The sequence below is a fragment of the Daucus carota genome, chromosome 1 (assembly GCF_001625215.2).
Source record: "Daucus carota subsp. sativus chromosome 1, DH1 v3.0, whole genome shotgun sequence".
NCBI lineage: Eukaryota > Viridiplantae > Streptophyta > Magnoliopsida > Apiales > Apiaceae > Daucus > Daucus carota.
Window position 1 is genome coordinate 43,684,673 of NC_030381.2, and position 15,081 is coordinate 43,699,753.

The 15,081-nt window shown below is 34.1% G+C and overlaps 3 protein-coding genes across 12 annotated transcripts; all 3 read right to left on the reverse strand.

The window, feature by feature from the left end:
* Positions 1–557: 557 nt before the first annotated feature.
* Positions 558–8,563, reverse strand: LOC108212762 (ATP-dependent Clp protease proteolytic subunit-related protein 3, chloroplastic-like). Of its 9 annotated transcripts, XM_064085440.1 has the most exons (10): positions 8,366–8,563; positions 7,428–7,487; positions 6,629–6,775; positions 6,454–6,527; positions 5,806–5,855; positions 5,330–5,718; positions 3,415–3,581; positions 1,805–1,872; positions 1,607–1,669; positions 558–1,524 (listed from the first exon to the last, which is right to left on the reverse strand). In XM_064085440.1, exons 3-6 carry the CDS (start codon positions 6,729–6,731, stop codon positions 5,667–5,669), a joined length of 279 nt encoding a protein of 92 aa, XP_063941510.1. In that variant the 5' UTR covers positions 6,732–6,775; positions 7,428–7,487; positions 8,366–8,563; the 3' UTR covers positions 558–1,524; positions 1,607–1,669; positions 1,805–1,872; positions 3,415–3,581; positions 5,330–5,666. The 9 variants fall into 9 exon arrangements, 6 of the variants coding, with proteins under 6 accessions (XP_063941510.1, XP_063941509.1, XP_063941507.1 ...); XM_064085439.1 differs by having other exon boundaries at positions 560–1,524; positions 1,607–1,872; XM_064085437.1 differs by having other exon boundaries at positions 560–1,872.
* A 589-nt stretch (positions 8,564–9,152) lies between these two features.
* LOC135150392 (receptor-like protein 34) lies at positions 9,153–10,384 on the reverse strand. The gene is made up of 2 exons (XM_064086680.1): positions 10,373–10,384; positions 9,153–9,824 (listed from the first exon to the last, which is right to left on the reverse strand). Exons 1-2 carry the CDS (start codon positions 10,382–10,384, stop codon positions 9,153–9,155), a joined length of 684 nt encoding a protein of 227 aa, XP_063942750.1.
* A 65-nt stretch (positions 10,385–10,449) lies between these two features.
* LOC108204283 (REF/SRPP-like protein At3g05500) lies at positions 10,450–12,586 on the reverse strand. 2 transcript variants are annotated; one of them, XM_017373630.2, is made up of 4 exons: positions 12,367–12,586; positions 12,195–12,254; positions 11,348–11,572; positions 10,450–11,097 (listed from the first exon to the last, which is right to left on the reverse strand). In XM_017373630.2, exons 2-4 carry the CDS (start codon positions 12,225–12,227, stop codon positions 10,612–10,614), a joined length of 744 nt encoding a protein of 247 aa, XP_017229119.1. In that variant the 5' UTR covers positions 12,228–12,254; positions 12,367–12,586; the 3' UTR covers positions 10,450–10,611. The 2 variants fall into 2 exon arrangements, with proteins under 2 accessions (XP_017229119.1, XP_017229121.1); XM_017373632.2 differs by having other exon boundaries at positions 12,195–12,266; positions 12,367–12,566.
* Between the last annotated feature and the right edge of the window lie 2,495 nt (positions 12,587–15,081).

The window sequence follows — 15,081 nt, forward strand, 5'->3', positions numbered from 1 at the left end:
TATTACTTTTGTAAAAAAAAATTAAATCAACATATTTTGATTGATAAGTTAAAACAATTTATTCGTATTATTTGTATAAAGAAAAGTTTAAGACAATATATGAATTATAAGTCAAGAAAGGTTTGAAAAAACTAACTTTTTTAAGGAATCACTTTAAAATAATTTATAATATTTATAATATTTTATAATAACTTTTATATTTGTAAATATCTAAAAAATTATACAAATATATAAATTAAAAATTAATTTTCACCTATAAATTAATTCTCATTTATTAAAACCGCTATTTTTCATGCCACCCCAATTTACAATCTAACACATTCAGCACAAATAAAAATCAAAGACAGGTATCAATAAATAATATTTATATAAATTTTAAGATCGAGACAAGTCTATAAAATGTTAAAATATGTAACAATTGTCTCAACTTTTTTCAAATACCAATGTGTTAATTGTATAAATAATAATTCTTCAAACAATATGATGAATCAAATATATATACAGATCTTTCCTAATTACTTTCATGTCACTTGCATAATTGATGGTTTTTGAAATAATATGATGTACTTTATATGTATAGATATGTGTCCAGATCTGGTATTCGTATCACCACATCTTCGAGGACAGTATTGAAAGATCTTTATGGATTCACTAATTTTTGTGTAATCGAATAATGTCGAGTACTTTAAACTCTAGATGAAAGTTAGGATCCTTCTATCATATCCTCAAAACTAGCTAGCTATAAACCTAGATGCCTTATACACAACAGATGCCTTGTACACATAATATTACTTGTTGTGTTGTCACACCCTGTAATTCACAAGAACATGAAACCACATATTAAAGATGTTCACATGCCATGCACAATAGAATGGATTTCCTCTTCAACATTTATCTACCTCCGGTATCTTCAATAATGCAACAAGCCACCAACTATCAATATTTCACTATATATATTCAATTTAATCACATATATCAGTCCACACTGTTTCGTGAAATATTAAAAAGGGTTTCTGGGAGGGCCCTCTGGATAAATTTATGTTTGGCAAGCAGGACCACCGTCGGCCGTAATTGTGCAAGTTTATATAAACATATATAAGTGTGAGTTGTATATTCCTTGTTTAGTTTAGCAAAAGTACCTAATTTCATGTTTTCAGACTAAAGCACAGACAGTTGTTTCCACTTTCTCTGTTAAAACAAAAACATGTTTGGTGATAAATCTTTATAATGCAACAATCTTGAGGGTCTACCTGCTTTTACCTTTATCACCGCTTTTTCTGCCAGCAACACAATTCAATTTTTACATACTCTGTATTGTCCTTCATGTGGTTGATATGTGTATGATTGAGTTCAACCCTTCATTTTTTTCTGCTTGCTGCATTTCTATTTCATCATTTGTAGTATCCCGTGGCACAATTATTTCACTGAGTGGTAACCAAACCAAATCACAACAATGCGTCTCCCGGAAGGAGTCGAGGAGAGTGACGTGCACGCAGACAGACATTAACGATTGTAGTAGAAAGTCTAGGAGAGTGACATGCACGCAGACATTAAAGATTGGAGCAGAAAGTGTAGGAGGATGATGCGTACAAAGAACTGAACTTACCCGTGCGAGACTTTGTTGATCATCATTGTATTCTAAAACCATTTCACCACTCAGAAGGAAATACTGTAAAACAGGATATTAAAAGTGTTCAAATTTTACTAAAAAGAGGGACTAATAGAGAATTAGAGTTCATATATAGCAGTAACTAAAAGTTTGGTTAGACGAAATTGAGCATATGTTATGGCAAAAACATTTTACTAAAGTATGCAAGAATATGGATGGTCTCATGAGAAGATTGGCAGCCTTGCATGAGTTCAGCTTTCACCCTATTAAACAAACACAAGACTATATCAGTATATATTGAAGAAACAGTAAGAAATGCAGATACAAGAAATATTGCCTGTTGTGTTGTATCAATTGCTTCCTTTATTTTTGGAACCACACTGTCCGTATTTTACCATCATGGGCACCTTATCTACTAGCACATGGAGCTTATTATTGCCTGTCCTTGAAAGGATACCTATAATTCTAATGTTCTTTTATATATGATTCTTTTTACCTGCAGCATATTTCTTATTAACTGATTTCTCAACTTCTCTATACTTTACATATACTACAAATTTTCCTGATATAAAGAAAGTGCCTTAATGCCTTCCAGCCAAAGGTGGTAAAACTTTTGACCATACTCTCAAGTCTCAACAGCTGCTATCATATTAGCTCACTACCACACACCACAATACCACATACAGTGCTAGTTTGAACTCTTTAGGCAGCTGGTTTCTTTCAGAATTCAGTGAATTCATAACCAGTGTATGATTTAAATGGATTTTCACTTTTCGGGCGGTTAAGATTAATGAAATAACATCTTAAATCGGATATTTGGAATAACAAAATTAAGTCAAAATCGTGATCAAGTACACCCAAACATCATCTCATTTCACTCGAAGCTTTCAGAGACTTCACAACGGGAGAACAGAAAAAAGTAGAACGGTGATTAATTTTCAGTGCAAACGGGTCTGGTGGTCAAAATAAACTTTAAAAGGGAGTTTAGGTTTCAAGAAAGAATTTAAGCTCATTTAGCCCACCCATCAAGAATTGTGTCCCTTGTGAATTTTGGCTCCATATTAACCCACACTTTTAGAATTTCATTCTGACATGAATTAATGATTCTGGGTCCTCATGCTACAGGTTCTGAGTATTCTGACTACCGTTCAGAGACTTTTATGTGGGAATTATTATGCCTCAACACTTGCATAATTCCCTTGCTTGTAGGGTTTATGACTGTTTCTATGGAGCTCTTGCCTACACGCCATAACTATTGTAGTTGTAATTTTACATTGTTGTGTCAAACTGTTAAGTCAACAGATGATTTTGGTTGGGAGGGAGGGTGTTTTGGAGGTGGATGAGAATGAAATTTTAAGAGAATAGAGGCAACAGAAGCACTGAAGAGTTTGATCTTAACATAATTGATACTACCAATGAATAAGAGGTTTAAGAACGATACAGCACAAGGAATGAGATCCAAACAACAATTATGCATCTCGTTTTATTTTTACCAATTGAACACAATCTAAATAATGTTCATTCCTAACCCATACCCAAGTTTCTCATAGAAATATACAAAGTTCGCTTAATTAGCCAAAATAAAACAAAGTCTCCCTTCATCTACTCGCAGGGTTCAACCTCATAAGCTTCCATCAGCCCTTGTATTTCTCATTCTCCCTTCCCAAGGACCCCGGCTACTAGGATACACTAAAGTAAATTCTTAGGGTGTGCATCTAAAGTTTAAAGGTCAATTACGGTTAGCGTTCATGGAGCAAAAGACATAACTGCAATTAGCTGAAAGTAAAAGGCGAAAAGCTACTAACCAGTAACCTTTGTTCCCAAGTTAAAAGCAGCAATCAATTGGTAAGCAGAAGAGGAGAACTATTGTACAACCACTTCCAACCACCAGCCTTGACACAACTTGTCGTCTTCAATTTGAAAAAAATATTGAACTTGATTTCACCTTCAGAATTGTTTACCCAAATTCAACCTGTAGACATTGCATAAAATATAATTAAAAATAAACAAGATACTTGCTATATGCATATATATAATATATTCAAAATTTAGTCATTCACAAGGTATATTTTACAATTGTGTTCCATATGCTGAGTGAATAGATCAATTTTGTAATCTTAATGTAGTGCAAGGATCTATTCCCCTGCATGGTAGGTTAGACAATTGAAGCCCCAGAATATCAAAAAAAATAAAATTATCTATTTAGGAAACCTATTAATCACTATTACGAGCTTGTTAATATTATATAATCGTTTAACTGCTCCAAGTTGAAATTCTAAGCTGATCCTTGCTTACAACATTAAATCATGAGCTTTGTTTCTCCCGTGAATGACTTCATTTTTCAAGTCCAGAAAACCACTCCAATACCATACATGTCATCACAGTATACAAAGTTGACAATTAGTGTAATTCTAAACTTAGAAATTTATGCAGATTTAAGTAACAATTACGAACTTTTCCTTTTTCGCTAAGTTACAATGTTCTTCATGATACGCCTAAATTAACTGAAATTATAATTAATAACTGAAATTTCTGCGGCTGTTATGAAGTTTACTGTTATATTATTATTTAATAGAGTGTAGCACATTATGTGCAGGTATTCTACGAATCAGGTACCTCCTTATATTTCAATATATAATTACTTTGCACGGCATTTGGAAGGGTAAATAGACAAAGGTCGAAATGAGATGAGAGTTGTGACTAAAACCAAAATAAAAGGGATACACAGAGATAGAAGGAGAGGAGAGCGGGATTTTTAACTAAACTATAAAGCAATAGAATTGAAATTTGTTGCATTCTTATCACAAGTTTTTAAACCATTATGAGCTTATGAACACGTGATCACTCGTTCTACTCCTGCAACATATAAATGAAGAATATTTGCTATATTTAACTGAAAATTTGATATCTAGTTAATTTTATGTAGAATAATGGTTTAAATTTATGGAATATATGTTGATATGTTTTTTGTTTCAGTGATGGATGATCATCAATATGTTGCGGCCACGTGATCTAAATGATATATTGTCGTAAGTGCCAACTTTTTTTTGGGATAATCAGCAACACGATAGTGAGGGTGTGTGGCATGAAAGGAGGATCATGATAGTGAGGGTGTGTGGGATGACAGTGGCCCACAGCCCACAGGAGTTGGACCCGTATTGTGGTAACTGGTAACCAACTCATGCGCAATCAGTAGCTGGGGAAATCAGAGAGGGAGTTGTTATACATGGTTGGTTTTGGGCATACGGCACCTGAATTGAGGAGTTCATGCTTCCTAGCTTATGGGGAATCTAGCAAACCCTTGCTTGGGACCAGCTCCCTTAAAAATTTAACCGGTGAAATTTGATCTGCATCTTGAGCTCTATATTATTTGATCTGTGGGTGAAACATTACGTCACAAAGAATAAAACACCACCATCAACTCCCTAATGCATTATTTGTTCACTACGTTATTATCTGATTACTATTTAGCCTTTTCATTTATTCCTCTCCAGTAATTTCTCACTCATTCTATCGCTCTCTGCAACTCTAACAAGATCAGTATACATATTGCGACATTATGCAAGAAAACTAGAACTGAGCAAAACACAAAGGGCATTGGACAATTCTTCAGAATGGGGTACCGAAATCCATGTGCTTGATTAATTGGCTTTTCATAGAGCAACTAGAAATTCATTGACCATTGCAACTCATCAGAAATATACCATTAGTGGGACTTACATGCAGTACATGTCATTCCACTAGAACTCCTCAAACTGCAACCAGAACTTTGATGCCAGCAATTTTGTCTCGATCCTCTGATAAGGATGCACCTGCCATTATCGTTTCCTGGCCATGCCAGAGTATCTGATGCAAATTTCAAAATTAAGAGGATGATAATATTGAAGAAACTAAATATGCAGAACATGGTTAGATTTTGAATAACCGCCTTATCAATGACGCCAGTCTTTTTAGCTCTTATGGAATCCATATAAAATGGGTGCCTCTTCACATTGGCCACAGCTTCAAGTGACTGGTATGCACATTTTCTAATGAGCGCTCAGTTAATATTTTTACTTTATTCTACATTTCTTTTATTTTCCCTTCTTTTTCCCAGGGGAGATGATTTCCTTCATTTATTAGGTTCATTTATGTCAGCAGTAATCAACTAATCATAACTTAATAAGAAATTTTAATAAACTAAGCACTGTTCTTACATTTCCAGTGTGCTTGCCAGATCAACTGTGATGTCTCTGTTTATTATTACCTGCAAAAGCAATTATATATAAGTGTCCAGATCATCCGAAACATAGCATGCAAGGTACAGTAACATGTAGATGGATCCATTCTGACATTGCGGTACTTGCGATCAAGGATATTAGAACTATAATCTATGAGCAACGAGTTCTGTGACTATGATTTACTTCAGCAGTTCCGCACAGATCAAATTTTGGGGAACTTTATGAGCAGAGAATAGCAAACTAAATGTTCACATTCTCGATAACGATTTAAAATATAAATCTAAGACCAACTGGTTTTTAATGAATATATCATACTACAGCGCAAGGTTAAACTTTGTTGTAATATGAGATGAAAGACACCAAAAGTTTTCTTATACATAAATTATCAGTAAAACTAGAAATCCTTTTACCATTTATATTAGTTCTTCAGACGCCTAGACTACTCTACGAGATACAAAAAGTGATGAACGAAACCAACAAAGCTAAAAAGCCACTTACGGTGAACCACGCCCCAAACTCAACTTTCAGGCCTGGCCATGAGTTTAATCAGTTCACTCAAATTCAATCCTATATATGGTATTTAAGTTTTATTTGCGTCAAAGCTACTTCTGAATTCAGGCTCACCTCCTTTGCACGAATAAGTAAATCAGTTGCTGGCATTAAACCAGATGACGGGACACGGGGTTGTTGTATCATGGCTGAAAATTACTACGTTAGTCCCAGAAATCTTTGCATGTGATAATCAGTGTAGAAGAAAAACAAGTAGCGATTACTAATCATGCACCACTCCACTTCGTACCTTTGGTATATGGCATCATAAATCTTTTACCCTTGGACCCAGCAGCAAGTAAGAGACATGCTTGAACTATAGCGGCTGCCACTGTGTGCATCTCCCCATTCATTATTCATAAGTGGAAAGCATCAGTTTAGACATCATGAAATTTCTCTGTGGTAAATAAAAGATTGAAAACATGTCATCAGAAAGTTGAAAAAGACACAAAAAGTCTAGTACCACTACATGAGGTTTTGTGTACCTGGTACCCTATGAAGTAAAGAATCTATACAAAACTAAACAGAATTGAAGAAAAACTATACATACATGAAATAGAAAAAAGATAGTAAATAATTGACAAACTGACATTAACTTGTGCACCCATTTTTATTTTTTTTTGCTAAGTTTGCACCCACTTAGGATATCTACTGATGCTTGTAATACAAATCTTTTGAAATGTGATTTACAGAAGAACATGAGATAAAACCTGTGTAGAAAAAGTCTTAAGCAACTCTAAATCAAACGCAACCTAAAAGCACAACATGCAACAACCAGAAGAACCCTGCTAGAGAAGCAAAAGCAGGATGAGTTTAATCAAATAAGGATTAAGGAGGTGGACGTTGACATGTTGTAACACTTTTAGCACAAGAAAATTGAGTACTATATAAGTAAGCATACTAGTTAAAGCGCATAGGTGAACCAAGGTGGTAGCAAACTGCCGGGATGACTAGGTGGTTGCCTGCCTAGGAGTCCATTAGGCATTCAACTATTGCAAATTTAAAACATATAAACTTCAACAAAGCAGTAGTTTGTGTTAAATAACAACCTCATTCTTTAACTGCATCCTTGCATCATAAATTGCAAAACCCTCCATCTCCATTCCAACCTAAATAATAAACATCTTGAAGTACTTAGATATAAAACTAAAGGGAAAATTGCTCCTAAGGACGTACTACTTAGGTAAGTACGTAGTACTAATAAATGACAATTTTGTAATTATTTGATCTAATCTTTTTAATTACATATATGCCCCCCTGCATTTACATTAAAAAGCCCTTGTACTCACGTAACTTAGGTGAGTCGTGAGTACATACTTAGAGCATCAAAATACAAAATACTTTCATGTTCACCAGGAAGAGATAGTGTCAACATAGTAAAGAATAACTTTTAAGGCAAGTAAAAACTAGAAATGGTTAAAAACATTAGGCATTTCACGATCACATCAAGCTGTTCCTCTAGATTTCATATAGAGGTAGATAGGATCTTTCAGATCCATCCATTGCAAATACATTACTTGTGCAACCACAAGCTCCAACACTGCAGCACCAACTAATTAAAAAACACTTAGGAAAAAAAACTTTTTGCACTTACTGGCATCGCGACATACCTATGTAAACAATCCTTTACGCGATACTATACTTTGGGACTTGGGAGACTTGACCGACAAATGAAGTATATACATCCTAACAAAGTCATCTACACGTAAAATATTAATAAATTAACATTTTGATTTCTACTAGTCTCTAAAACAGGGTGCATACATGGCATGGAAAATGTTACACCGCAATATAAATTTTATAGCATTTGCATCATACTAGTCCTGTAAAATAACAAGAGATTGGAAGATTTCAACAACTACTGGTAATGATACCAATGCTTTCATCTAAGACTTCCAATATAGTTCAATTGATTACATAAATACTAATTAAATCAGATAATTATACAATTAAAACAGATAAAAGAAGAAAAGGTTGATTTGTATACTTGTGCAGGAGTAGCCATGGGAGTCCGAGAATCAAGGATATTTACAAACGGCAGCGTATCGGAGTTTGTTGGGCTGAAACTGTGTCGTTTAAGCGATTGTTGTGAAGATGATGATGATGAACAGGAGAGTTATTGGGATTCGAAATTAATTCGAAATCATTTTGAATTGAGTTAATTATTTATTTATTTAGTGATCAAGTAAGCAGCATCATCTTAAAAGTGTTTGATATAGTGGGTGTTTGGGCCCCCTTTTAAGTCGAGCTTCTTGACTTATAAGTTAGAAGCACTTATTTCGTACCGTTTGTGTAAGAAGTTAAGAAGCATTTAAAAAAAGTTAGTAATGCTAGCTTTTGTTTCAGGGCTTCTACTTATTTCCCAAACACTTTAATCACTTATAAGTCTTATTTTACTTTTAACTTCTACCCACTTATTTATTTTAAGCAATATGCACTTATTTTAAGCTCACCCAAACGGCCCCATAGTAATTACTAATAAAAATATAATTAAAATAATTGATTATACTGTAGTTTATGAAATAAATATAATAATGCAAAACTAGTTGAGAATTTGTAAATTTATAAACTTTTTTACAACCAAGAAAGCAAACATATTACTTAATAAATTTAACTCTGTCTCTGTGTGTCTGATACTGATGCTGCAAAGTTTAGCAAGGGAGCTAGAGTTCACTTGACAAATGTATACTTGTTTTTTTGGACACGGAAATAAGGTCATTGTGCAGCTACACAGTACAGAAGCCTAGCCTTCATTTTTCCATCTTCATTTACACTCAAAGGCTATGTACTTTGTCTATGGATTCTGTTCCCTCTTCTTTGTCCCTGATTTTTTTTCGGAAAATCTTGGTAAGAGCACGATAAATATGTTGATAGTAAAATCTTCTCCATCTTTTGCAAAACAAAAGAGAGATTACATTTACAACAATGCATAAGCCAACGGAGAAACCAATTTCAGCAAATATTTTGTCCCACTCAATATTGTCACTGGAAGACTGATCATTTTCTGGCCCTGATGGTGGTTTCCTTTCAGCTTCATCACAAGAAATGCTTGATAAAGTCCAGCATAATCCCTTGCTTCCTTTAAATGATCCTTTTTCAAAGGTTGAAAACTGAGCTGCAGTGGGAATTCTTCCAGAGAGTTTATTGTATGACAAGTTCAAATATGAAGGGAAAGTTAGATTTGCAAGCTCCGTAGGGATCGTTCCACCAAGCTTGTTCACGGAGAAGTTCAGGGCTTCAAGTTGTCTCATGTTTCCAATTGATGATGGAATTGAGCCTGTAAGTGCATTGTGTGATAGATTGAGTAGGTAGAGCATTTTGAGTTTTCCCCTTGCCTCGGGTATATTTCCTTCAAACTGGTTGCAAGAGACGTCAATGGAGGTGTAGATTGTTAAAATCTTCACATGCTCCACCTCTAGCCCTTTGTTTTCCAGTGTTACAGTGTCCTGATTGTATAAAGTATCAAGGTCGAAGACCTTATAACGCAGGTGATTGATTTTTAATTGTGCACCATCCTTGCTATCCACTGAACCAGCTTTGTTGATGACGAGGAATCAAAAGTTAAACTATCTTTTAATTGAAACAACAAGAAAGAATCTAAACACTGGCCAAAAGCCAGTGCACATAACATGAGTTGGAAGAAGGGTGTCAAGAAAACCCATGAAATATATGCAATTTTCATAGAGGACACCTCTGAGAGACAGGTGTTAAAATGAAGCAATGAACCGCAAGCTGAAAGGTTTGGCCTTCTCCTGCCGGTGTATCTAAAACTCTTCGGATCGCGAGCAACAGTAACTGTATAGCTTACAAGTTACAAACACTGATTACATACATATTCTGTGTGGGAATATTATATGAATCTTGAATGGACAGAGCAACAACTGCTCAAGTCATTGCCAAAGACTTCAATGTAGTTCTAAATAAACTAATCAAAGAAGATCAAGTCTAAGATTTACCCAAAGACTTGTGCATAAATATAAGTCCATTGACATACATTATAAGACATCCGACCAAAGCTGCAAATCTAATCGACCAATAAGCAGCCACACAAAGTAACAGGGGCTAACATGATTTCTGAAAGTATGTAAATGATAAAACATCCAACAAAGGCCATTCAAATCAATTACATGTACACGCAAGGTCACTGTAATCATTCATAAACACAAAGTACCACACCCAATGATAAACATCCACCATAGAGTGGCTAAAAGATAAATTCTACTAGTGCAACAATTAATTAGCAACTCCAGCTGCTACACCGGTATCAACCATCTCAGTTTGTGCATTGCTTCCACTGAACACTTTAGCAATCTTCTTGGTGGGCACCAATGGGAGATAGGAAGAGACCTTGTAGCCTTCCTTTGCTGTGCGCTGAACAGTCTCATTGTACTTCTCAGAGCAGTAGGCTGCTGTTGGTACAACAACTTGAGCAACCCGGGGAAAGAGAGGGAGTTGGTTGAGTGAGTGCCAAGTTGAGGCTGCGTATTGTTCAGCCACTGGCTCGTACTTCGTATACATCCCCTTGGCAGCAGGCTCCCACTTGGCATAAGCAGTTTTGGCGAGACCAGAGGCAGTATCCACCAGGTTGACATTCTTTACTTCAGAAACCACAGCTCGAGCTGTGGCAGGAGCATTCTGAGCTGCAGACAAGGCACGGCTTGATAGCTGTTTCACAGCAGGGGGAACATGACTGTCTAACTTGTGAACAGATTCATCAACCTGCATAAATATGTATCAGAGAATATTAAACATATTACTATATTAGACTCTGCAGCAAACAGAAATAGAAAAGAGAAAACATTTGACTACCTAATTCATTATACTCTTAACTAAATCAAAATTTCTTCCAATTCAATCTAAGTCTTATAAACCCTCTTACTATCAACAACATTTTCTACAATAAACAATAGTCCACATATCTTTGGCATTCTAATAGCAACAACGAAATTTCCGTGGAAGCATGACTAACCTTCCGGTCAGCTAACTTCAAGAGCTCACTGGGAACATCATGGTACTTTTCATAGACAGGAGCAACAACAGTCTTAACAGTTCCTTCAACAGTCTGAACCCCATTCTTTAGGGGGCCTGAATTTTCTTTTGCGTAAGTATAAGCTCTTAAAGCATACAGAACAGTGTGGAGTGCTGCAACTTGAACAAACTCAAGGTACTTTAGCTTCTCTTCTTCAGTTTGAACCTGAATAATACAAAAACAATTCACAAATCAGTCTTCCAATAACTATGAAAACAAAACACAAGGAAATACACAATACACAATATATATGATCTCATCTATCTGCTCCCTTCATTGCCAGTGGATCTTAGCGACCAAAAAAATAAATTAAAACCGTTATATAAGTTTATTAATTACATTCTAAAACAAGTACCCAAACAGATACTTTTTCCAAAATTACAAGCATACAAGAGAATCCAACACAGAATATTTTCATCCCCAAAAAATATATATCGCTATAACACAGCAGAGAGCATACCACATTTATTCCATCAAATGTCATTGCATACACAATACAGATAATTTGCGTAAATGCTACTCCATTAAACCTAACTGTATATATACCACAATAAGGGTAAAGACTTTTTCCTAATTGCTGTTAAACTCCTCTTCACGGCAGGAACGCTCCAATCAAATTTACGGGTTCAGTTTTTTATCATCAAGAACATTACTTATCATTTGTACATTTAACAGAAATTCATCAGCAAACAACGAATACATCAATAAATAATTAAACAATCACAAAGCTAAACCCTAGCTGATCAATCGAACCTAAAAAGATAAAAATTATAAATAAATACAGTACCTTTTGTTGATTTGAGTCGTTAATTTGGGCCATAATCGCAAATCTTCAACGAAATAATCTCTGAATCGAAAACTAAAAAATTGAATTGCGTGGAGTGCTCGAGGTTTAACGAAAATAATACAGAAAGATGCGAAAACGATGAGTTGTATGTATAGATTAAAATAGAAAATACCGTATATATAGGCAGGCGTTGTAGATGTAGATAACCGGCACGGAAGTCGAGAAATGGGGTGAAAGCGTGTAGATGAACGTTGACGTCGGTTAAGCTTTGGTAGTTGAATACTTCGTCACTAAGAATATAGAAGTTTCTAGGAGGCGCGTGAGGGAGGCATGGATGGATTGCGACATAAATTGGGTTTTGCAAGGTGGCATAACGGTATTGGATGGACGCCCAACAAATCTAATTAGATAATTTTCCATTTTAGATTTATGGACAGCCTGCTCTTCATTCAATTTACTTTACTAAGTATAATTACTAGAGATGGGCATTCACCCGCCCCGCTCGACCCCGATCCGATCCCCGCCCCGTTCGGGTTGGGGATTCGGGGAATTTTTCAAGGGCGGGGCGGGGATCGGGGAAAGTTCTATAAAAAATTCGGGGATCGGGGCGGGGTCGGGGATTGGTGTCTCCCCACCCCGATCCCCGACCCCGATTATATATATATATATATATAATGCTAAATATATTATTTAGAATAGATAAGCTTTATAATATAATTAAAATTAAAATATAATCTTTATTTTTATTGATTGATTATAAATATATTATAATATAATATATTTAATAATATTAAAATGTCGTTTAATTATATTATAAATCAATTGTAATATGATTTGATGTTCAAATATAAGATAATATTATTTTATTAGTATATTAGGAGTTAGTAGTTTGTTTTTTTATTAAAAAATATATTATATATTATAAATTATTATGTTTTTATTAAAAATAAAATTTCCCCGACTCCCCGCGGGGATCCCCGTTCCCCATTCGGGGCGGGGATCGGGGAGAAAAATAATCCCCGTTCGGGGTTCGGGGCGGGGTCGGGGAGGGGTCATGAATTCGGGGATCGGGTTCGGGGATAGCACTCCCCGCCCCGAAGTGCCCCCGTGCCCATCCCTAATAATTACTCCCTCCGTCCCAGTCATTTCTATACAGTTTCGTTTTTGGGATTTCTCATCATTTCTATACATTCCTAAAATAGCAACTTTTAATAATATAAAAAACTATTACACCCACTATTTTCTCCCACTATCTCCATTCTATAATAATAAAAACACTATTACACCCACTACTTTCCTCCACTATCTCAAATCTATTATTGAAAATAAATAGGTCCCACCACTTTACCCACTTTTCATCCAATTTTACTCATTTCTTACACTTTTTCTTGGTCTCCGTGTCCAATCCCAATGTATATTATTCATTGGGACGGAGGGAGTATGTTTTATTTAGATTCAAACAAATATAATTTAAAATGTATAAATGATCTATGTCAACTATAATTAATACTAAAATTTGTGAAAATAATTAATTTGATGATTGGGTCAAAATATTAAAATAAGTGATTGAAAAATCAAGGAGTATAAGATATAAGAAGTATTGTATAAAAATTAAATTAATATTTATTAGATAATATTAAATAAATTTATATGTATAATCAATGTTAAGAAATAAGGAGATAGAATTAGTTGAACAATAGAATCAAAGATGAGAAAAATTAGTGGAGGAAAATAAAAATATATAATATAATACTTAATAACGAGATTTAATTAGAAATGACGTATAAGAATATTGATGTCATCCATTTAGTGAGAGGTTGATAATTTAAAAATAACATTGAAATCATGAAGTTAAGTCTGGTTCAATACAATAAAAATTTGTTGAAATTTTTTCTTGATTGTATTCACAAATAATAGACAAAGATATAAAGATATTTTAAAGTGAACATAAGATAATTATACAAGAGCTTTCAAAATTTCAAGTGGATTTATCCACCAAGTAGATTTTATAACTTTTTTGTGTTTGAATAACACAACTACCTATAAGAAAACCAAGAAAAGGTTTTTACAAGATATTTCTCTAACAGTTCTAAGTTCGATGTTTCTTTTCGTATAAAATAGATACTACTGTAAAATGAATTACAATACTTGCTTATATATCCTGAGTTTATATTTTTTTTCTTTACAGAAATAATTAACTTCTTATTAATAATAAAAACCACAACCCTACTCAAATATTTGCTTACATATTCTTGAAAATATTTTTCTTGTTGACAAATTTATTTTTCGAATACTCTCGTGTAGATACAAATAGCAAACTCCATTTAATAAACTAAGTCTACATTAAGCTTGACTTTCAAAATAGATCATATTGTTCTGATCGATCAACGATGTGATTGTTGTCTTTTTTTCTCTTATGTACATGTCAACCGATGTCAATTAGACATAGATAAATCAATCATCAGTCGTTGATAGCTTACTTGACTAGCCGTTGTAGATTCTTTTATTATCAATTGATAGTTTGTCTTTATTAGTTGTTGAAGGGTTAAAAAATTAATTGATAAAACTTTATTTATATTTCATTGATAACTTAGATTTAGTTGTTGATATTCACTTTACTTAAGTAATTATCATGACTTAAAAAATTTTATAATTTGACATGTCAACTACACATCTATTGATAAATCAAAAAAGTATATTAGTTGATCAACTTATTCAGTTAATTACTAACTTGTAAAGTACCTATTTTGTTATAATACCACATCAGTTGATGATAATTGATCAATGAATACTACATATAATATGCGATCAATTGATTGGCTGGATTTACTTAAGCAAAATTACGTTAATTATATTGACTAATAATCAAGACCAACATATTTCCAAC